The sequence below is a fragment of the Pteropus alecto genome, unplaced genomic scaffold (genome assembly GCF_000325575.1).
Source record: "Pteropus alecto unplaced genomic scaffold, ASM32557v1 scaffold78, whole genome shotgun sequence".
Lineage (NCBI taxonomy): Eukaryota > Metazoa > Chordata > Mammalia > Chiroptera > Pteropodidae > Pteropus > Pteropus alecto.
The window spans coordinates 4,772,681-4,797,104 of NW_006443124.1; the positions used below are offsets into that span (position 1 = coordinate 4,772,681).

Genomic DNA, 24,424 nt, shown 5'->3' on the forward strand with positions numbered 1-24,424 from the left:
GACAGTTTATAAGTTACCTTCTAGAAAATGGCATATCACAGGGCTTGTGCTGCTAAAGAAAAGATAATCTAGGATGAAGAGTTTGCATTCTCATGTGAGAAAAAATACAGTGCATGGTGCTCTAAGTATGATCCTAGGATATAGCTACAAAGACAGGTATGATCAGATAATCATGGTTTGTCTTTGTCAGGTTATAATGCCACAGCTTTTTTTTTTTTTTTTACTACATGGTGATTCATTCATTTATTCAACAAATATTTATTGATTATCTACTAAATGTCAGGCGCTCTTCTAGGCTCTGGGTACACAGTATGAATAATACAAAGTCCCTGCTTTTAGAGAGCCTACAAACAGATACAGAACATTACATGAGATATGGTGAGTGTTATAAAGAAGAAAGGGGATGGTAAGAAACTAATAGGGGGTTTTGAATGGAGATTTTATTTATGTCATAAAAAGATAAGTCTGGTTGTTGTATGGGTGGAAGAAGAGAGACCAGTTAGAAGGCTTAGTCTGAATGAGGGTGATAATACTAGAGTTAATTTTTTAAAATGGTTGGATTTGGGGCATATTTTAAAAATAAAATTAACATGATCTAATGATGGGTTTGGGTATATTACGTTAAATAACAAAAGAAAGAATGGCCCTCAGTTTCTTTGGTGTATCTTGGTGATTGGTGGTGCCATTTACTGATATGGGGCCAGTTGGGGTTAGTTTTGAGATGGAAAATCAATTAGAGAATTAGAGAAGATGGCCAATCCTGTGGCACTTCAACATTTAGAGGTCTAGAAAATGGGAAGAAGCCAGCAAAGGAGACTGACGGGGAGTAGACAGTGTGGTAGGAGGAAATTCAGGAGAGAATGTGCCCTGAAAATCATGTCGAGAAAATATGTCCCAAAGGTGGAAAAAATACTGCTGGAAATACTGTCGAAAGTTTAGGAAGATGAAACTAGAGGTAGAAAGATGGAGATCCCTTGTGACCTTGGCGGAGCAGATTTAATGAAGGGATCAAATAAAAATCTGATCTAATGTGACAATCTATTATGGAAATATCATATGGCTTGGATTCCTTTTAAATAATGCCACTAGAATTAGTTGGATTCTCAGTAAATTTTGAAGATAAAAACAATAAAATTTGCTGATGAATTAGATATAATTTTTAAAAAGAGAGAGAGAGAGAGACATCGAGGATAACGCTAGAATTTGGCCTAAGCAATGGAAGCGTGTGTTGCTATTCACTGCCATAAGAAAGAGAAGATTTGGGGGAGAAAGATCAAAAATTTGCATTTGGAAATGTTAAATTTGATATATCGATTAGATAGTCATATAGAGATGTTGAGTGGGCAATCGGATATACAAGTCTGGAGTTCAAGAAAGGTGTTGGAACTTCAAGATAAAATTGGGAAGTAGTTAGTGAGTAGATGGTTTATAAATCTATGGGATTGGATGAAATAACTAAGGAAGTACGAGGAGGTAAGAGAGACTAGAGGTGTAAGAACCAATCCTTGTAGCTCACCACCATTAAGAGGTTGTAGTGATGATGAGGGACTAACCAAGGAGACTGAAGAGAACCACTGACCCAGGAGGAAAACCAGTAATGTGTAAAAAACATGTAAAGAAAGTGTTCTAAGGAGGAAGAGGGGATTTACTGTGGTCAGTGCTGCAGAAAGGTCAAGTAAGATGAGAGCTGAGAATTGAAAAGAGCATTTTAGTGGAATGGTCATGGTGAAAGCATGATTAGAGTGGGCTTGTGAGAGAAAGGAACATTTACTTAGTAGGTTTGTTGTGGTTGCCAGTCATATTGGTGGTATAATTCTGAAACTATTTTGTGTATATTGTAAGATGGAAAAAAATGAGTAAATATTGTAAGTGTTGTTTAGAACCAGGGTTGTTACTGAAGAAAGGAAGTGTAAGAACCATATGCCATTGGATTTTAACTGGAAGTATTAAAATAAACTCGTGAATGCAAGTCCCCTAAAAGAGGCCAGAAATACAAACACCTAGTAACAATGAATACATGTATCAGCTAGACTTTGGTTTCTAAATACTATTTTCCACTAAAAGGAACCAGAGATCTTTAGAGAAAGGCCTGCTTCCAGGTCTGGGGCAAGAAAAGTATAAAATAAGTCTGAAGGATTATATTTCTAGAAAGCAAAGAATTCTCAAAGAATGAGAAGGTCAGGTCAAAAGGACAGAGAACTTACTTGAAAGGGCTATTACTGGCCAAACTGAAGAGATGTTGAACGTCAAAAATAATAATGATGATAATATATTACTATATGTTAAAAAAAAATAAGTCTGTTTTTCCACATTCATACGCAAAAGAGAGAGAGGAAGGAAATAGGGGAAACTCTTCTATCCAGAAAAAAAAAACCCAGCTAATACATGAAGAAGGAATAATAGAATTAGAAAATTAACATCTGGTAACCCCCAACTTAATAGATATTATCAATGAACAACATAAGTGGATGTTAAAACCCACATATTACCTACTAATTTCAAGATGAAAATATATCTCTACAAAGAAGAGATGTGGTGGCCACTGCCTTAACCTCGTGACCACATTTAACATCACCAATAGTGGGACAACCAACAGCGGGACAACATCACCTGATACTGTATGCCTCCTGATAAGAGGCAATATATATTTCGGGGTGCTATATATGCATGTATATAGTATTTGTGCCAAAAAATGTTTAACTACAGTTTAATCATGAGAGGACAGAATTAGACAAGTCTATAATGTAGAACATTCTATAGAATAACTAGCCAGGACTTTTTAAAAAGTCAATTATATGAAAAACAAATAAGGTAAGGAAACCCTTCTAATTCAAAAAAGACTGAACACCAATGATAACCAAATGCAATAAGTGGAACACAATTGGACCATAAATTAAAAGAAAACTATACATTTTGGGGGAAATTGATTAAATTGAATATGGACTACATATAAGGTAGACTCATCAAAATAATATTAATTTCCTTATGTGTGAAAATATCATCACGATTATGTAGGAGAATGTCCTTATATTTAGGAGGTGCATACTACATTATTTACAGTGATGTGTCATGATTTTTAAAACTCACTTTTCCAATTGGAGGGGGTACCCAGACTGTCTGATGCTTGAAATTGATATTAAGGAAGTGGTGCAGGTCATGGGTACTAACATTTGATGACACAAGACTCTAAGCTGAATGTTAGGGTAAGCGGCTGGAAGTGGCAATGAGGAGTAAGAAAGAGAATTTCTTCTCTCTAGGCCCAGTAGTATCAGGGCTAAGAAGAAACCAGAACTACATTTTGAGAAAAATAAGTAGAAGAAATGTCCTCAGGGAGAGTCAGGTTTTAGTTAGCAGAAGGTGAATTTTCAAGCAGGAGGCTGAGGGTATAGGAGATTTTGCTGGCTGGCCAGATTTTGCTGGTGGAAGGGTTTCAGGGGTGAAGAGGGTAGACATAGTACAAAAAAAGTGAATCCACAGAATAACTCCCTAGGAGGAAGGAGTTATTGTGGAGTCCTGAACTTTTGGAAGCTGACATAAACTGTAAGGTTAATTCTGCTAGTCCCAATGGCAGACAGTGTTGGTGAGGCTATGACTTGGGAGTGAGTGGTGGGAATTTTGTCAGAAACATTCAGAATTCTGGGGCTCTCATATAGCTAAAATTGATGTCTTCCTTTAAACACGGGGCCACAGAGAGACCCCTTTGAACCCTGCCAATGCAGGTTTGGAGGTCAGAGACGGGCAGTTGCCATCTGGCCTGAGAGTTTCCTTCTGTTGCCTTGGATATTATCAATTGCAGGAGGAATCAAGGTTCTGGCTTTCTATCCATTTTGAAGACAAACCCACTCTGAGGCTCATGATTCTCAGGAGCTCAGAATATGGAGATGGTAGTTGTACTGCCAGCTCTTCTTGCATGGGACAATGGCCCATGACAACCAAAGCACAAGGATGACTGAAAAGCAGCCCTGAGCTGAAGCGTACTCATGTTTCCCCTATGGCTAGGAAGGGTGCTCTTGAAATACGGAAAGTTCAGTTAGAGCCTCCCAGATGAATTTCTTTTTAAGTTTAAAAGTTGGCTACTTTCTATCACCAAGATCAGAAACACAATGGCATAATCAGTAACTGTGGACTTTTTGAAACATCCTAATATTTAAAAGGAAATTAAAAGTAACTCTTGCTTGTTATCATTGCTAAAAATCACAAATAGACACACACATATTGAGCCACTGTAATAATTCTCTAGTCTTAGTTCACCGAATCTCTGCAGATCCAATTTGGCATCAAATAACAGCCCATTCTTCTCTGCCACCCTGGTCACTGGGAGCTGATGAGAAGGCAGATAGTACCTTAGCTACAGAGAAGGGGAAAGAAGTGCTTTCAGGTGACATTTTGTTTCGAAAAAAGTCTGCAAATGTCAAAGTCTCATCTATTTTTTTGAGCAATGCTAAGCAGTATCAGAGACTTTCACCACGACATCTTTTCTTAAATCAACTGAAGTAGGAGTTAGGATCCCTGCGTTTGCCTCTGGTTATGTCCCTGATGCTTACAAGTCATTGACTTATTCTCACAGTTTCTCCATCTATGCAAGCGAAAAATAAAAGTGCCCATAAGTGTCAAAGGAGATTTCTGAACCATCGCTGACTTGGAGTCCAGAGTGTTTCAACCTCCAAGATGGAGGGAATGTTCACATCATCAGTTCCAGGCCTTAGCTGATAGACAAGAGATGCACACTGCTCCTCTCGGAAGAGGCCTCACTTATGCAAGAGGACAGCCAAAGGCAGATGCCAAATTCAGAATGGGACCTTGTAAGTAATGCCTACAAAATGAATTAGGTTCTTAGGGGACAAAATACACCAAGAGAAATGGACAGCCTTTTGTAAGTAGTATGCTAAGGTGGCGATGGGGACTTAGCTCACCTGATACCATTTCACCTAAAGTCAATTCCTTTGATGCCAATTTACCCAATTAATTCAGCTAAAAATTAGCATTTTCTAGAGCAGTGGTTCTCAATTTTACCTTTGAATTAGTTCATTCTGACCTGGGGAATTTTTTAAAATACTAATGGCTAGGCTACAACCTCAGAGATTCTGATTCAGTTGAACAAATAATACAGATAAAACAAAGAATAATATTTTAGTATTAATATGTCCCAAATATTGCATGAGACATATTTATACTAAAAAATTATTTGCTATTTATCTGAAATTCAAATTTAACTGGCTGTCTTATATTTTTATTTGCAAAATCTGGCAACTCTACCTGAAACTCTAGATGTAACCAGGATTAAAAACCACTGCTCTTGTGTATGTAGATCATACAGATTGGGCTGGGTTTATTTATATTTTCTGAATAACTTTGCATCTTTTTATAAGTATATTTTTCCCATTTCTAGGCAGTTCAAGAATTCATTTTTAGCCTGTTAGTTTCTAAGAGGCTATTAAATATCTATTGTTTTTATATTTCTAATAAATATGTTTAATATATTAGGCTTCATGTGATTCATCCAATTGAATCCTTTTGAGTATTTACTTCCTTTTTGCTATTTGACGTTATTGTTTTGTATTCCTTCGTACATTAAATAAAATTTTACAACATATAATGTCATGTCCAATTATTGAAGCATCCAAGCTTTGAAAATAACAGTAGATTTTTACAGGTGAAATGGTGTATATCTGGGATTTGCTTTAACACTGTAGGGGGGAAAGTGGAGAGATAAATGAAACAAAATTGGCAAATGATAATTGTTCAAAGCTGAATGATAGTTACATGAGGGTTCATTGAACTGTTCATTCTAATTTATATATTTGAAATTTTTGATAGTTTTTAAATTAAAAAAAGTAAATAGATATAGTAGACATTTCAGACAGGCATTCAAACAGGGTCCAACATTCCAAATAGCAAAATAATACTAAATCATGACATATTAATAACCAAAACAAAAAATTTCTTTGCTTGACACAAAAATTAAATAGTGGTATATTCACATGGCACAATATATTTAAAATACAAAATTATATAAAATAAAAACAAATCTTTCTCACATTTACCTGCAGCCACCAAGTTCTCCTCAGAGACAACCCACTGATGTCAGATCCATGTGTTTCTTTCCGGGTAATGAATACATATATGGTACTAACAGAACATTTACTGCTCTGCACCAATTTTTAAAGCTCTTACCATATGAAACTATTTCATTATTTACCACTTGCTTATTATGTATTACATTGTATAGCTATATTGACATTTATCTAAACAATCTCATACTTTAGTAAATTCAATGGGTTTTTTAAAAAAAAATCCTTGTTATTATATAGCGCTGCAATGAACATTATGTTACAACCATCATTTCTCATATGCTAAAATATTAGTATATATCTTTAAAATCAATTCCTAAAGTGGAATTGTTAGGTTAATATTTTTAAAATTGTAATAAATACTGTCCAATTACTCTTACTAATTTATATCCCATTAGTGGAATGTCTGAATTCAAATTACTCTCAAAAGCAAAGCCTAAATGAAGGGTTGTACACAGGTAATCAGTTTGGGAGGTGATCCAAAGAAGTGAATTACCAGGAAAAGTGAAACAGAAAAGCCAATATAAGGATATATTATCAAGATGACCACTGTGGGCAACTGGGGCTCCAGCCAGCTAGGAGCCTCAGAGGAGGATGTGGGATGCCCTTTGTCATTGTTCATCGGAGGATGGACAGGGAGAAACCTTTGTCCAAAAGCTCTCACCTCTCATTGGTTAAAGGCTGACCCAGAGGTCTTAAATCCTAACACTTCTAGAGTAAACCTGTATCTTCAACCGCTAGTGTCCCAGGAGGAGATATCAGAAAAGCTCCAGGAAAGAGAGCAAAAGAGTTAGAGGAAATGAGTCTAAGCTCACAGAGATTTTTTTTTTTTTAACACAGCAACACTGAAAAAAGGTGAAGTTTAGAGGATCTGAAGTGAGGCACAAGAAGTACTGAATACAGGGCATGTGAGGGCACCCTTGACTTATCAACACAGCTGTTAAACTTTTCAGCCATTTCTAGTCAATAGATGAAAAAAATAATATCTCACTGGAGTTTTTATTTTGAATTTGTTTTAACCATATTTTCCAAACGTCTGTATCTTCCTTTTCTGTAAAATATTCTTTGCATATTTTTTTCTATTGGTTTTGTGGGCTTTTACTTATTAATTTATAGGAGTTGTTTATATGTATAGAAATTCGACCTTATCTATGATATTAATAAAAAGATATTTTATCTTTTGATTTTGTTCATGATGATTTTTGAAATACAATTATCTACTTTGAGGTAGAGGCTACAACACTCTATCTTCTCTTTAGATAGAGAACCTTGCTTTTTAGTTGGTCATGTCTTTGAATCTAGTTTTGACAATGTGATTTTTTTTTTTTTTTTTTTGGCCAACCAGTGAGATGTAAATAGAAACGTTGTAGAACTTCTGAGAAATCTTTAAAGACTTCCCTTCCTCTTTCTTGTTCCTGAAATGGCTACAAATCTAGCAGTCACATTGAATTATGGAAGACCTTGACAATGAGGAAGTCTCATGCCAAGGATGGCAGAGCAGAAGATACGACAGTAGGTCTCTAAAGACATCCTCTATCAGCTTTGATTCTCTACCTCCAGACGTATTTTAATGAGAGGGATATTATTTCCATTATTTTTATTTTAAGTATTTAAAAAATATATTAATCTAAAATAATCCAAACGATGTATCAATTTGCTTTTAAATTTATTTTGTTATATATATTTTATGAGGTCGTAAAGGTAGGACAGGCTAATTTAAAAGATACAAGCATGTAATCAGGATATCAGTCTTTGTCTTACTACTTAAACATAAACATTGTTAAGGTTTTTTTATATATTTCCTTCTAGCCTTTTTTGCATCTCGATTTTTGCTTTTTAGTGATAATTTTGTTGGTGAATACAACATAGGATCAGTAACCATTATTGAACCGTTAACAATAAAAACATAATGAAGATCTTGGTGCAGGTTTGTCTAAATGTAAGTTCAAGAAATAGATAAAAGGTTTTGAACATCTTCAAAGCTTTAGTGCACAGTGATAAAGTGTTGGATTTTGACAGGCCCCAATAATTACGTGATGTTTGTTTTCTTAATTAGAAGGATTGTTATCTCTGTAAGTGACGAAATTTTTCTAGACACTTTCTCATTCTGACTAGAAGCCTACAATATGCATGTTTTCTTGAAATTAAAATAAAAGTACTAAAGTACCCAGTAGAAACCCTTGAAATATAAGAGGGAAAATGTCAATTTAACTTACTGTTAAAGCATGCAAACATGAGAAAAGAGTACACTCAGTATATTCCATGTGAAATGCATTGAATCGGAGAAATTAAATTTTAACCCAATTAAACATTAGGTAGATTCACTTTATGTAAAGTAATTTTTTGCAATGTGTTGACTTTGAGTGGTTGAAAGTTTCAACCATAACCTGACTCCCACTGGAGTTGAGAAGATGAGAAAAGGGTTTAATAAAGGTATGAGAAGGAGAGAGAAGAGAAAAGGAAAGGTACAGAAGAGAGGGAAAAATGGTGAGGAGGAGTAAAAGAAAATCAGGTGGGGGGGAAGTCACATGGGGACAAGGAAGAATTGGAGAGTTGGGGGAAGGGAGAAAGAAAAGGAAAAGAAAAAACGATTTAATTCCCAGTCATTCAAAATGGACTCAGGTGCCCGTTGTCAACTTAAAAAAAAAAAAAAATGGCTCACATTTATTAAGTGCTTTCTCCGTGCCTGACCCTGTACTAAGATCTTTACAAATATTAATTCTTTTAACTCAGTTCTCTCTCCTGGTGTATGATTAGACATTAGTGTCAAAATTGACATTGTTGGTATTGTTAATATACATTGCCAACTCTTTTGATAAATCTAAGACCCACACGAAACAGGCTCTAGGTCTGCTACTTGGGGAGTTAGGGAAACTTCTGAACAGTGACATGTGGGCTCTTTTTCAGAAAAACGGAAGACAAAATCTTGCATGCTGTGGTTTGGTCTCAAGTCACTGTGAAGACTGAAGAGTAGAGCTCTAAAGCAGAGCAACTGGCCCACTATACTCGATGGTTTCTTAGCTCCTGATCCAGCAAGCCCTCTGGGACACAGGCCTAATGCACTGTGTTTCTTCCACTGAAATGCTGAGTCTGCATTTATTATAGAAATTATCCATTGCACGAATATATGGACTAATCATTGATTCTGAGATCACATTCTGTAATCTATCTAACATATCTACTAAGCCAAATAACACCATCAATTTTTCACACTGTTTTAAAGCCAAATTTGCTGAAAGGCATCTTGTATTCTGGTAAATAGTTGACATCTGTTTTGTGCTGGTCTTAGCCTATCAATAACCAATGTTATGGCTGGACCAGCCCTTGTAGTTACTGATTGCAATATGCCCTCAGTAATAATTGTCAGGAAACTTTGGAAAGAAAAAGGAGCTCTTACTTACAGATCCTGGAAATTACACAGCACACCTTGGGCCACACAGAGAGGTCGCAGGTAGAGGGAGAGCACCTGAAAGCACAGGCCTGAGCTTCTGCTTTTATTGGGCTTGAGGGTGGGGGCCCATGGCCTCACTCTTCATTGGTGAATTTAAAACATGAGAGAGAGAGAGAGAGAGAGAGAGAGAGAGAGAGAAAGAGAGAGAGAGAGAGAGAGAGAGAGGGGAGTGTGTGTGTGTGTGTGTGGGGGGGCTCTATAGTGTAATGGTTAGCACGTCTGCTTTGCACGCAGAAGGTCTTGGGTTCATGCCCCAGGTGGAGCCACAGACCAAGCCCCAGGCCCCAGGCCCCAGGCCCTGGGTGCACGTGCGCCTTCAGAGATCCAGTTCTCAAGGAGAAACGGCAACATCCATGGGTCAGGGGTGGGAGTGGCGGGGGGATTAAAGAGGGGGAAAAAAAATCAAATCAAATAAAACATAAGAGTGGGAATTTAAAGTGCAAGAAGAGAAAAAACAAGTTGCCCAAATGATCAGTTATCAAAATTAGCTAAGATCTCTGAAACAAAGGAGCCTGGGGAGGGCCGAGGGGTGAGGTGGCACAGCCTCACTCTTCATTTAGTCCAGTGGCTGGCAATGTGTTTATTCAAGCTAGCCATCTTCGAAATGGATGCCTCACCAATAGAAGCTTAAGCCAGCCACTTGCGTTACTGTCAGGGCTTACATAATAACCATAAATCAGACTAGTCCCACCATAATCTTCTGATAGAAGAGGTGGGAAAAAAAAATGTGCAACATTATGCTAATCAAAGAAATGCAAATTAAACCACAATACTTTGCTTATCATAGTTCGAAAATGAGAGTGACTGATAATATCCAACGTTAAGCAAGGCATAAAAATTCTCATAAATCGTTGGTAGGAGTATACTGTGTTTTCAGGGGCCAATTTTGTAGTATGTATAAGAAGTTTAACGTGCATGTTTTTTTATTCAGTAATTTCACTTGTTGGAACTTATCTTGAAGGAATATCGGGCTAATATTCCAAATGTGGTAAGAGTGTTCATTGTAACACTGTTTACGGTAGTAAAGTTTTGGAAAACTTTTAAAATCTATTAACGGGGACTTATGTGATGAAATTACATTTAGACAAATAAATTATAGTATAACCATATCATGGAATATATACAAATAATTTAAAAGATTTATATTTATGTGGGAAAAAGCATGTTATAAGAGGTAAGACTAGTACTATCCTTTACACATGAAGTTCATAAAATCTTCCCAAATTTTCTCTTTGGGGTACACTTAGCCCAGGTTCTATAAAGCTCAGGTACGGAATTTATCATTGCACACTGTGCTATTTTTTTTTTCTAGTAGCAAAAATCTGGATGCAACCCAATTGTCCATTAATGCTAAATGCATTATGACATTACTTGGCCAGTATGTGGAATTTGTACAGGAATTAAAAAGAATGATTGCGAGTTGACTTGAAGGAATCTCCAGGTTATTGTAAGTTTAAAAAAAAAAAAAAAAAGCTTCAGGATAATGAGCATGGTATTATCTTGTTTTTATTTTTAAAAGCGATTAAACTTACATGAGATATATAGATATAGATAGATAGGTATAGATATAGATATAGATCTCACATAAATTTAATCCTCATTTTACCTTACTGGTTATGACATTAGGATTGCTGTATACCACTCTTAGGCACAACTTCAAAGGGAGAATAGTACTAAGCTTATTGAGTGTGTGTGTGTGTGTGTGTTTTGTGAGAGAAAAAAATGTGGAAAAACACACCTGAACATCTTAACACTGGATACCTGAGTGAGGGAGAATTGAAAGAAGCTGGTGAGCAGATTAATAATTTTTTTCTATGCCTCTGGATTCTATGCCTCTGGATTTATAAAAAATAACATGATTACTTTTATAATAAAAATTCAATATCACATAAAATTAAATGAAGTTAGGTTAGTGAAAGCAAAGCTTAAACGTGAGAACTGTTTAATTAATCTCCTGTATATGCCTCCACTGGCAATTTTTTTAGTTCTGCTTTAAGACCAGCAACTGACCGAATGCTTGTCTGAATTGTTCATGTTCCTCGTGGGTTGATGATGCTCAGGTAATTGCATAACCTAACACGACCCAGTCTCCTTTATTTCTTTGTGCAGAATAGACTGCATATTATGGAACTAAATCTGCTGGTGTCTATTTTACAGGAGCTTAAGCTCACAAACTCACAGACTTTTTTTGGGGGGTGGGGCAAAAGACTTAAGATTTAATATTTCGGCAGGCATTTCCCCATGGATCAACCTCAAGAGCAAATGGGAACCAACAAATGTGTTACCTAACTAGTTCTGACAATTAAGACTGCTATATACCAGTCTTGGGCACAGCTTCTAAGGGAGACTAGCACCAGGCTGATTTACTCAAGCTTCCTTCCTAATTAAAATAGGGGTGTGTGTGTGTGTGTGTGTGTGTGTGTGTGTGTGTGTGTGTGCGCGCGCGCACGCATAAAATCAGAAGGGATTTCTCAGGTTGCAAGTTATATGTCCTGCTAGCCAACATCCAAGCCAATTCTGACAGAAATTAGGTGATCAGTTTCTTCTACAAGAAGAAGAAGCACATGAAAAGATGATGAAACGGGTCAAGAAGTGGCCAACTTGCCATTTCGTAAGGAAAGTTGGGACTTTCAAGTCCTCAGGAAGTATATCTGTAGCTTTTTTTTTTTTTTTTGCGCTTTTAGCATACCTCTTGATGTTTTGGTGGTTTTAAAATCTAAATTTAATACTAGTATTACGTTAGTGTTTGTTCAATTACATCTGTGCTTTAAGATTGTGTTTCGAATTTACAAAACATAAAATATACTAATACGAAATCCTGAAACTCAGAATCTTACTTAGGAGCCTAAAAGCCAACCGCAAAGGCTCTCTTCATCCTTAAAAATGAGATGAATTGCAGTTCTTCTGGAGAGTGAATCCTGCACTCTGTATATGTGAGATACATGTCAAGTAGACTGATCCTCAAAAGAGATGGAACTGGGTTGTTTCTGATTGCCTGGAGGACACTAGGCAAGTTCGTGGATCTTTTGGTATTTTGCCCATCTGCCAAAAGAAATTGTTGGAGATGACTCTTCTCTCTCAAGCTGTTGTACTTAGGCTCGCATGGAATTTATTCATTTGAAAATGCAGATTCCTCTGGTCCCTGACTTTCAGATCACTGACCGCTGATGTGGAACTGCTATAAAGAGACTAGTGACTTGACCACTTACTTAGACCCCTGATTATTATTCATAATAGAAATAGATAAAGAGTTATGTAACTGACTTCAAGAGGTTCCATCTCTTTTTTTTTTTTCCTTCAGGGGTGAGCAAAAAAGTGGAGGAGTAAAAAATATTTTTATTGCAAAGTCTACGTTGACTTATTTTACCATCCCTCATTCACAATTTAATCAGGAGGGAAAGTGCCCTGAGTGTAATAGCTAAATGTGCGAAAGAGGGGTAAGGAAATGGAAGGAAAAGGTTATTAATATTAATAGCTATTCATTGAGCACTATGGTGTGCCAGACCTCTAAAATCTTTTTGAGATTATCTCACTAAATCTTCCCCTACAAATCTATAAAGTATGTACTATAATTATTCTTATTTTATAGATGGTGAAGCAGAGGCTGAAAACTGAGAATAGTAGCTTTCTTAAGGTTCTAGTAAGTGACAGAGCTGTACCAGTTTCTTTCTTTCTTTGAGTAGAGTCACATACATCTTGGTTTGTCTGGGATAATCGCAGTCCACATCTGGTAATTATTAATGGTGTCTCTATCTCAAAAATAGACTCGATAACAAATGAAATGGTCACTCTTATCCCAAGGTTTCTCAGTCTTGGTACTGACATTTTGAGCTGGGAGATTCTTTGTTGTGGGGGACTGTCTTGTGCATTATAGGGTCTTTGCCAGCATCTTTGACCTCTACCTCCTAGGTGCCAGTAGCATTCCTCACTCAAGTAACAAAAACCAAAAATGTTCCCTGTTGAGAATCACTGCATTGAAAGTCTATACTCATAAAAATTTAACTACAGAAGGAAAATATAGTCCATTTGTTACATAACATGTACCACGAACTGAACCTATTACAGTGGCTGGCACATACCCCATACTCAATAAAAGTTAAATTCTTGAGGAGCATTATTTGACTTCTCAACTGTAGAGAGGTGCAAGGGCTAAACAAAAAATGAACAAAATGACTAGAGTACTCTAGTGATAAAAATTGGTTTGTTGCAATTCGTATTAGAGAAGACTGAAATAGTGTACTAGGAAGTGACCCAGAAACCTACTGGCTGCCCATTCTAGTAATATTATGAAGTTTGGTTCCATTGAGTGTTCTGCCATAGTAATGAGCATAAGAGCCAGGGAGATAGCCAGAGGGTGATACAGTAAGTTCCATACTGCAACTTTCTTCAATAATAACAACTAAGGATAATCAATGTGCTATTTTCTCCTACTCTTATACTTAGAAATGACCACCATTTCTTTCATACCACCATTTTCCATTTATTAGTAATAACAGAGGAAATACCAATAGCACCAATTAAAAATGAATCCACATGATGTGTTTTATCCTTACAGCTGTAATAACTAGTAACTAACATGGATTGGAAAGCACTTTGTCAAGGTGAAAAGTGCTGTACAGATACATTATAATTATCATCATTAATAAATTAGCCCAATTCTCCTAGTATTCAAAAGGCACGTAAGGTCAGATACATGGGTTTCAGTGGGGCAAAATGATCACAACCTACAATGTAGCAATGGTTCGCATGTGTTGGTAAGAAGTTTTACCCCATGCAATCCTGCAGAGCTGAAGTTACACACCCTTCAAAATATGGGAGAATGAAGCTAAAAGTAGACAAACAGATTTTTTTTTTGAGATTTAATGCTTTTGTTTTAATAACAGACTCCTACCTCTTTTACGTTAACTTTTAAAAGATAATTACTCAAATTTCTAAATTATACATTTTAACAAAGTTAAAATTTCTTATTTAAGGTGACAGTAAATTTTAATTTTCTCTATGAGCTGATATTCCAGCTATCATTAAAATTTCAAAGCATTCTGCAACTTTCAAAGAGGTCAGATTGATAAATTTTGTGCTTGCACACCCTCAGGGAATATCTTCAGTATTCATTCCAGAATTGTTACTAGAAAAAAACAGCTTTACCCATTCCCTTGCCAGCAGGAGTCTTGGCAAGGGAGCAGCTCTTGGCTGACCATAAATAAAATTCCTTGAATCACCATTATCTTGATTAAAGAAAGAAATTTTACTGTGTCTTACATACACAAAAGCTGATTAAATTAACAATGGTTTAAAAAAACTGCTACTCCACTTTTTCACAGGTGTACAAAAGGAAATATAATGGAATTACATTCAACAGTAAAGCTTAAAGTTCACTCTAGGTAATAGTTGCATTAACATTCACATACACAAGCACAGAGTAAGTATATTTCAGGAGTCTTATAATAGCATACAGCATACATATGGGAGATTGATTTCAGGAACATCATAGGTGTTAGCAAGATTAGCAATTCAGAGTGTAATAGAAAAGGTAAACGAAACCAAAGCGAAGGTGGAGGCTCGCACACCAAGACAAATCACAGAATTAGATTGAAAAGTCTGCTCACTGTACATATGAGAAAACAATATTTTCCTTCAATTTCTGGGTCTTGATATAGTTAGCTAGAGAAGGTTGTGTATTCAAAGTGCACATAATTGTTTCTTAGAAAAGAGAGAGAGAAAGATTTTTTTATTTAGTAATCAATACATGCAAGAGGCAGCCTCAGAGTGACCTGAAAGAGTAAAGCTGTGATTGGCAGGTGGCCGGTATAATACAGATGTTTCAGGCAGTTCTCTTAAAGCACTTCTGTAGCAGCAATGATCATTTAAATGGCTGTCGACTGAATTCTCTTTTAAGGGGAGTTTAGGGGCATTGCTCTCATCATAGTTCTCTTTAAAGATTTATACTTATAGATTTTCTCTTTCTTAAATAAATCTATCAAACAACAAACAGCATAAGTGAGGTGTTGGGGTTTTCTTTTTCTCTTTAGCTTTTGCATATGTGTTGCTGGAAAAGGATCTGGCCTTTTCACAAACATTGTGTGCAAAAGAATTTTTAATATAGTGAGCACAAGGACATGTACAGGAAACACATCAGATCTGCTTCTGTCGCCCTGGCTTGCCCCTGTTAAACACTGAGCTATTGGCTTGTAGATACAATGTGAGTTTTAGGTATAGTGACATCACAGCCAACAGACTTTAGGGACTCCTAAAGCCTTGTCAGTGAAGGTGGTTTTGTCTGCTAGAGGGTGGCCACCGCCTCTTGAGTTGTAAGATTTAGAAAGTCTGGTCCCTTTTAAATTTCACATTCCCCCTCCAGTCTGGTAACTCCCACTGTTTATTTGCCTTGGTTTCCCAGCCCTCCTTGCACCAGCTAGACTAATCTGGCCCATCCCAGCCAACATCTGACACTCACACACCCCCAGTAGCCACACATACCCAGTGGCCACAGATACCCAAGCTGCTCAATCTCAAAACCTTTCAGCCTGCCCTGTAAGTGTCATCAAGACAGGATCCCCGGAGCACAGGGCAGAGAGTCCAACCTCTCACTGGCGGGGCTGGGAAGCCTCTCCTTTTCGGCGGAGGAGAAAGGAAACTTGGGTCTGCTTTTTAGGTTCTGAAAACAAGCCAGAGTGGAGAAAAGAGTTAACACCAGACTTAGTAAAGCTTTTAAGACAAAACCCGTTAAATGAGATCTAGACAGACACAGGGAACTTTCTGCAGATTTCTGAGGTCTAGTAAGAGAGGGCTCACGTAGATAGGAGAAAGGAGTAGGGCGTTGCTACATGGGAAGGATTTGCCATTATTACAAAAACTGGCTAAGTGGCTTGTTTCCATTACATGACCTCACTGGTCACTGTTGTCAGTCGTGCTGTTCCCTTTCTCTTTTTTGTCTTGGGTCTTGTTACCCTTCTTCTTTTTCTTCTTTTTCTTGGTCTCCTCCTTTTTGCCGAAGGTTATGAAGTCACTTTTGTCAATTTGGCTGTTAGTAGGCTCCTGCCGGATGGAGATGATTGCAGGAGATCCTGGGATAATGAATTTGTCTGGCAACTCACCGGGACCAGATTGTTTGGGGTTGCCTGGTCCGTATTTAAAGGTCCAGCTGTTGCTGTTGACACCAGCACCGACTGGAGGGGACACCTCTCCTGCCTCTGGTTCTGAAAGACAAAACACCAAAAGTCAGTAATAGAGTCATATGCCTCCCATGCCACATTAGCGGGTAAAGTACAAGAAAAGCTATATAGATAGAGGCCTGGCCCCCTCAAAATCATGGGTTATTTCTTTAAGCCTGAATACAAGGGCAGCATTTGATTAGAAGCAGGAAGGCAGATTTTCTCAGCAGAGGGTCCAGAAATCTGTATTTTTTTGGTTCTTTATGAAGAATTTCCCAAAGAATAGTTTTGTAATTATCCTGCCTGGGAATGGGGCATGAAATGTACTGGATTAAAGCAGAATATGCAATAAAATACTTAGGAATAAATTTTAACCAAGGAGGTGAAAGACCTGTATGTTGAAAACTATAAGACATTAATGAAAGAAACTGAAGACACAAATAAGTGGAAAGATATACCCTGATCATAGATTGGAAGAATTAATATTGTTAAAATACCCATACGACCCAAAGCAATCTATCAATTCAATGCAATCCCTATCAGAATTCCAATGGTATTTTTTCATAGAAACAGAACAATCTTAAAATTTGTATGGAAACACAAAAGACAGGGAATAGCCAAAGCAATCTTGACAAGAACAAAATGTCCAAAATACATAAAGAACTCATTCAACTCAATAGCAAAAAAAAAAAAAATCCAATTAAAAAATGAGCAGAAGACCTGAATAGACATTTTTTCAAAGAAAACATACAGATGACTAACAGGTAAATGAAATGGTGCTCAACATCACTAATCATTAAATAAATGCAAATCAAAACCAAAATGAAATATTACTTCACACCAGTCAGAATAACTACTATCAAAAAGACAAGAAATAACAAGTGTTGGCGAGGATATGGGCAAAAGGAAACCCTCGTGCACTGTTGGTGGGATTGTAAATTGGTGCAGCCGCTATGGAAAACAGTATAGAGGTTCCCCAAAAAATTAAGAATAAAACTACCATATGATCCAGCAATTCAACTGCTGAGTATTTAACCAAAGGAAAAAAAAACAAACTAACTTGAAAAGATAGGCGTAATCCCACGTTCATCACAGCATTATTTACAATAGCCAAGACATGGAAACAACATGTATGTCCACTGCTCGATGAATGGATAAAAATGGATAAATAAATCATTATTCAGCCACTAAAAATAATGAAATCTTGCCACTTGCAACAACATGGATGGACCTTGAGGGCATTACACTAGGTGAAATAAGCTAGACAGAGAAAGGCAAATACCATATGATGTCACTTATATGTGGAATCTAAAAAAGGAAAGAAAACACACTCATAGATACAGAGGACAGATTGGTGGTTGCGGGAGGTGGTGGCGAAATGGGTGAAGGGAGTTAAAAGGTACAAACTTCCAGTTATAAAATAAATAATAAGTCATGGGGATATAATGTACAGCATAGTGATTATAGTTAATAATACTACTGTATTGCATATTTGAAAGTTGCCAAGAGAATAGATCTTAAAAGTTCTCATCACAAGAAAACAAATTTGTAACTATGTATAATGACACATTAACTAGATTTGTGGTGGTGATCATTTTATGATGAATATAAATATCAAATCATTATGTTGTACATCTAAAACATGTCAATTATACTTCAATAATATATAATTAAAAATTAAAGAGAATCTTTTTCAGGAAAAATTTTTTAAAAACTATGAGGTCCTAAGAGCTACTATAAACAGAGCATTTCCAGGAGCAATCAGTGCTAACTTTTTTAAACCTTTCTACGATGAGAGATACACTGGGACGTCTCACCTGATGTCAGGTACTACTACATTGCTGTTTCTCCAACCAGTCTAAGGACCTCTGAGGTCTCCAAGTTCTGTCAGAAATTTTTAAATAGAGGTTTCAATAATTATGGTAACATAAAAGGCAGCTGACATAGTATATTCTGCATCACCAAGAATGGCCAGATTCCAGAACCTTGTCTGCAATTGTACTCAAAATGCTTTAATTTTCTTTGGCTAATGGTGGGGGGACCTAAACTAAAGATACATGTTGCAGTTTAAGATGTAAAACAAAACAAAACAAAACAAAACCATGCAGAATATACTTCTTTTAGTGTATGAATTAGAGAAAGCTTTGGCTACAAATATATTTTGACACCTACTCCGTCCGAATCAAAAGCTAAATTAGTTGAATTCATTATAGTTGACCCTTGAACTTTGTGGGGGTTAGAGATACCCAACCGCCCCCCCACAGTTGAAAATCTGCATATAACTTTTGACTCCCCCAAAACTTAACTACTAATAGCCTACTATTGATCAGAAGCCTTATCAATAAAATGAAGTCCATTAATAGATATTTTGTATGTTATATATATTATACACTGTATTCTTACAATAAAGTAAGCAAGAGAAAAGAAAATGTTATTAAGACAATTGTAAAGAAGAGGAATACATTTACACTACTGTACATATTTATAAAAAAAAAATCCACATATAAATGGACCCGTGCAGTTCAAATCCTGTTGTTCAGGGGCCAATTGTATTTGATCCTAACTCTATTATAATGGCCTTGAGAGGTGGTGGGATAAAGCAGAAGAGAGATGGGAAGAACTGCGGGTATAGAGGGATACTATGCAGCACAAGAGGGTGGAATCCTGCTGTAAACTGGGCCTGTTTGTTTGGGAGCCAACACTGGAAGCCAACCTTACTTTCCAAACCCAGTCCCCTCCCTCACTGTGCTCACAGTCTAGTTAAGCAATTATAAACCAATTTGATAACTGCAATAACCAAGGAACATGTAAAATATTATAGGACTCCAGAGGAGACAATTATTAATTATACTTGAGAAAGTCAAAGGAGATTCCAGAGGAGAGATGAAATCTGCACTGAGATTTGAGAAAATGATTATGCGTCCAAGAGGGTTTTCAATGCAAGACTTTCCCAAGAGTCTAGTTGGAAAACACACCAAAAGTATACTGATGACTTCTAGATGAGCCGAGGTCAGAGGTAGAGAGAAAGGGTAATGATCCGTCTGGGTAAAGTAATCCCAGTAGCCATGACATTGGAACCTTTGACCTCACAGCAGTGTTCATGTGTCTGACACTGCTCCGTTAGTGGAGTCGTGCAAAGTTCCACCGGATAAACCATTTACATTTAATTGTAGCTTTGGGTTCTCTACATCAGGTTTTTCCTCCTGTCACTTCTCAATGTTCTCCAATTGGCATCCTTGAGCACTACTTTTCTAACATTGCTCACGGCAAGCTCACTAGTTACATTATTTCCAAAGCCAGTGTGGTCACATTTTAGTCTTCATCTTATTGAATCTCTCTGCAGCATCTGTCATCCCTTTTTTGAAGCACTTATTTTTATCAGTTCCTTGTCCATTCTCCTGACCTTTTCCTCTGGCTGTTCTTTGTTAGTTTTCTTGCGGGAGCCTCCTCATCGATGTGTTGGAGCATCTTTGGGTTTGGCCCTAGACCTTCTCGTCTTTCTCTTCACTCTGCCCTTTTGGGTTCTCAGCCATGTCCATGGGTATACATACTATTTAAATTTGTATCTAAATTTATATCTAAAGCCCATTTCTCTCTATACTCCGATCTCATGTATCCAACTGCTTATCTGGTATCTCCTCTCGGAGGTCTCATGGAAATCTCAAACTGAAGGAATCTCAAATCAAAGTCATGCTTCCTCTCATCTGTTCCATTCTAAATCTCTGCACTGTCATAAATGACACTATTCACCCCAATGCTTAAGCCAGAAACATCAAAGCCATTCTCCATTTTTCTCTCATCCTCATTCTTCCTTTATAATATGTCAAGACCTATGCCTCCTAAATATACCTTGACTTTGTCCTCTTCTCCCCATTTTCAATGCTACTACCTTTTTTCAGGACACCAATATCTCGTATGTGAATTACAATAAGAGCCTCTTCCTTGCTCAACCTGCTTCTACGTTTGCCTTTCTCTAACCCTCCGCACAGTAGCCAGAGTCATCTTTATTCCTTAAAGTCTTTTTCCCTTTTAAAAAAAAACTGAAGCAGAATATAATACAGTAAAATCCTTAAAAAATAGATATATCTGATACAGTGATATCAGATTATATCACTCCCCTGCTTAAAAGTATTCAGAAACTTTCTATTGCCTTGAGAAAAGAAATCAAACTCCTTATATGGTATATAAGGCCTTTCGATAATCTAATGTTTTTAATTCTCCAATCTCACCTACAAGTCTCCCTCTTATCGCTATTCTCCAACCACGCTGGCCTTCTTTCAGTTCCACGAACACCCCCTTGGGATTGTTTTTGTCTCAAGATCTGCACACACGTGGTTTCCCTTTGTTCTAGAATGATCTCTCCATTCTTAGCATGACTCCTCATTCTTCAGGTCTGTGCCGAAATGTAACCTTCTCAGAGGCACCCTAGCCAAGCGGCTCCTCCTTCTCTGTCTCTATCACTATAAGGTCCACAGAGGCAGAAAATATGTCTATTTTATTCACCAATGTATACACAGTGTCTAGCACAATTCCTGGCCCATAAAAGGTATTTAATAAATCCTTGCTGGATGCATGAATGAAAGGACTGAAGTGAGAAGTGGCAGTGGTGCCTACTCTCTAGAAGATCAAACAACTTTCAATTGATGGCACTTTTAGAGTCCCTAAAGACAACGAGGTAATGCATGTAAAGTGCTAAGGCTGACTCCAGCACAAGGCAAAAGCTCAATAAATAGAACCTCACATGGGCAACTATATATGGTGCAGCTCTTGGTGCAGGATATGGATGTTGCAGATTTAGACCAAGAACCAGCAGGCAGTGGAGAAAGGGAGTAAGAAACTTTCTTCTCTCCCCTAAATCTCTTATGCTTCCCCTGCCAGAGCTGACACTAATCTCTTTGGACAAAGGGCAATAGATATTTTTTCTCAGAGACTACTTTCTTTGACTCATCTAAGATAATCGAATCTGCAATTAAGCTCGGCCAAGAATTTGCCTTTTACCTTTCAAATACAGGCCCTGACGCTGAGAGACAGAGAAATGTGAAAAATGCATTTAAAGGCCTCTGATTTGGTGTCTAAGAGGACAGGGTGTCAATATCACTCCTCAGTCCTTCAGTTGATCTCACAGAGGCCAGGATGGAAATTTTTTCCAACCACAGCCAGGACTCTGCACAAGGCCTTCCGGCCTGTTGTCTGGAGGGGCAGAGCTCAGAGACATCTTCACCCGGCAGAGCCCCTCACAGCAGGACTGCTAACAGTTAATGAGCTTCCTTAACGTGTCTCTGAGCTTCTCCAGCCTTTGCCGCGAGTCTTGGTTGGGTCTGACTCAGCCTAAACTCCAGGAAGCAATGAGACGAGCATTCAGGTGCATCCTCTCACATTCCGCTTTAGCAGAGCAGAACGAGACCTGGTTTCTCCAATCTCTCACAAGCCCTTGTGCCTAACCTGTTCTGGCTGATGTGTAAGCAAATCTCTGAGGGCTCATTTAGGTGAAATAATAGCTTAAGAATCTGACAAACAACATTTGCTGACTGTCTAGTCTGAGTCCCTTTTGGCCAAGAGCACTGAAACCCTTGGCCAGCTTTGCCTATAAAAAGCTGTGACTTTGGGGCAGAATCAAAGAGATACTCCCTTCTGAACAAGAGAGAAAGGAAGACACACTTTTTCTGCCCCTAATCCTGGCCCAGGGCCAGTCCCAGCAAATCATCAATCAAGGGAAGGTTTCTTCTTTCAGGGCTGCCTCCCTTCCCCCATCCCTGCACTTCCCACAAGCCCCCTCCCCTCTGCTCTTGGGGAACCTAGCTCACAGGCAGACAAAGACCCAAATGAATGGATCACTTAGAGTCTAGAAAGAGGATTTCAGACGCACTTCAAGCAGGTACAGGTCCGGATCCTTAGGCACAGCCCTTTCCTGATTTTCAGATTACAAACCATTGGGATTTGAAAGTTCTAATAGAATATGATCATCATAGTAAATGATTTTGGTTTTGTTTTTTGTTTTCGTTTTTGGTTTTTTTTTGGTATTGGCTGATTTCTCCACAACAGGTAGGAATACACTTAAAAACCAGAACAATGTACTTTTTTAAAAAAGCATAAAGATCTGCAACTTTAAAAATTGCCCTCCAGTCTACAGCCATGCTACCCTGAACAAGCCTGATTCCTGATCTAGGAAGCTAAGCAGAGTCAGGCCTGGTTAGTATTTGGATGGGAGACCACCTAGGAAGACCAGGTGCTGTAGGCGTAAAATATATATATATATAAAAAAAAGGAATTGTAAGCTGACAAGGTCCTTGCAATCTGTGAGGTCAACCAAGGGTTGCCTGGCCTAAAAAATAAATAAATAAATAAAATAAAAAATAAAATAATGAAAAATAAATAAAAACTGTCCTCTGGAGGTAGTTGACCACGTCACTTAATCCTGAGATCCAGTTTAGGCACTTCCCTTGGGCACTGCCTAGGGTCTTCTTGGCAACATCCCCTACTTTCCTCTTTCATGTTAAACCAGCTCTGTCTGGAGTTCAGCCTCTGTGACTGAGAATGAATGGGCTGGAGGCTTTGCCAAGGAAAGTCCTGAAGACTGTGAAGCAAATGCCAGACTTGTGAACTGCCCCCCAACTCCTACTGTGAACTGCCCTGAACAATCAGGTACTGGCCATGAGAGGTTTATCCGACTACCCCTAACAGAACAATAGAAAGTCCTTTTGGCCAAGGATGTTGCTTTCTGGAAAGCTTGTAGGGGGCCATGGGCGGGAGACTTGAGGGTGTTTAACTCTCTTTTCTGCTCTTAATCTTGCTTTGGCTCTTCTGAACTTGAGGGCCTGCCTTGACTCTGTCACTTAATAGTTCATATCCCTGGGCAATGTACATAAATATCTCTGAGCCTCGGTTTCCTCTTGCATAAAATGGGGATGATCACCTGTCTACACCAAGGTTAAAGATGTAGCTCACACTTCCTGAGCCCTTCCTATGTGCGTGGCACTGGACTAAGCAGACTTGTATGCAATGTGATTTTTGCTCCTCACAAGAACTATATGAAATAGATATTGCCAATATCTATGTCTGTTTAATAGAAATGTGTTTATAAATGAGGAGACTATGGACTAATAGTTACATGGTTACTAACTAGCGGAGCCTGGGACTCAGATCTAAGCAGTCTCACTCCAATTATGAGACCCACATCCTGAGCTGTATGTGAAGGCCCTTTGAAAATCCTGAAGCATTATACGAATGTAGCAATTACTATAATTATATCTGTTTTGTCACCATTTGGGAGACAGAGATGCAGTCAGGAGCCTCTAAGCTAGAATCAGCAGAAAGGAGATGGGGACGGGTGGGGGTTGGGGAATGACAAACTCAGGAAAAGCACAGCCCAGTCTGCAGGTCTCAGCCCCTCCCCTTTGCTCCCCATTCATCCCTTTGTTACCACCTCTGAGATTCCGGTGCTAAGGTTAATAAAGAGCTTCCAGAAAACCCATCATTTTGATTAAAGCCAGGGCTTATCTTGCCAGACAGCTCTCTGGAGGCTGCCTACCGCCCACTCTGCTAGGTCAGTGCAGCCAGCAAAGGCTATTAAATGATTACAGCCGTTTCTGGCCCAGCCAGACAGCTCCCCTGGACCGCTGGCTTGTTCTCCTGCACGGGGGCTCTGCCTCTGCCTCTGGCTCTGCAGATTCTAAGTTTGCAAGTAAACACCCAGGCTTTCTGAGCAGGGCTACCCCCGCCTCAACCCCTTCCTGGACTCCTCTCCCCACTTG

At 38.1% G+C, this 24,424-nt stretch overlaps 1 protein-coding gene and 1 pseudogene across 1 annotated transcript in view; one reads left to right on the forward strand and one right to left on the reverse strand.

Annotated features, from left to right (window-relative positions):
- Nucleotides 1-14,748: 14,748 nt before the first annotated feature.
- Nucleotides 14,749-24,424, reverse strand: part of LOC102890116 (protocadherin alpha-7) — a 128,781-nt gene continuing 119,105 nt past the window's right edge. The window contains exon 5 of the mRNA XM_025040595.1: nucleotides 14,749-16,718. Within this exon, the coding sequence (XP_024896363.1) occupies nucleotides 16,408-16,718 (311 nt within the window). The 3' untranslated portion in view covers nucleotides 14,749-16,407. The remainder of the gene's footprint in view (nucleotides 16,719-24,424) is intronic.
- On the forward strand, nucleotides 22,796-22,911 carry LOC112472039 (annotated as a pseudogene).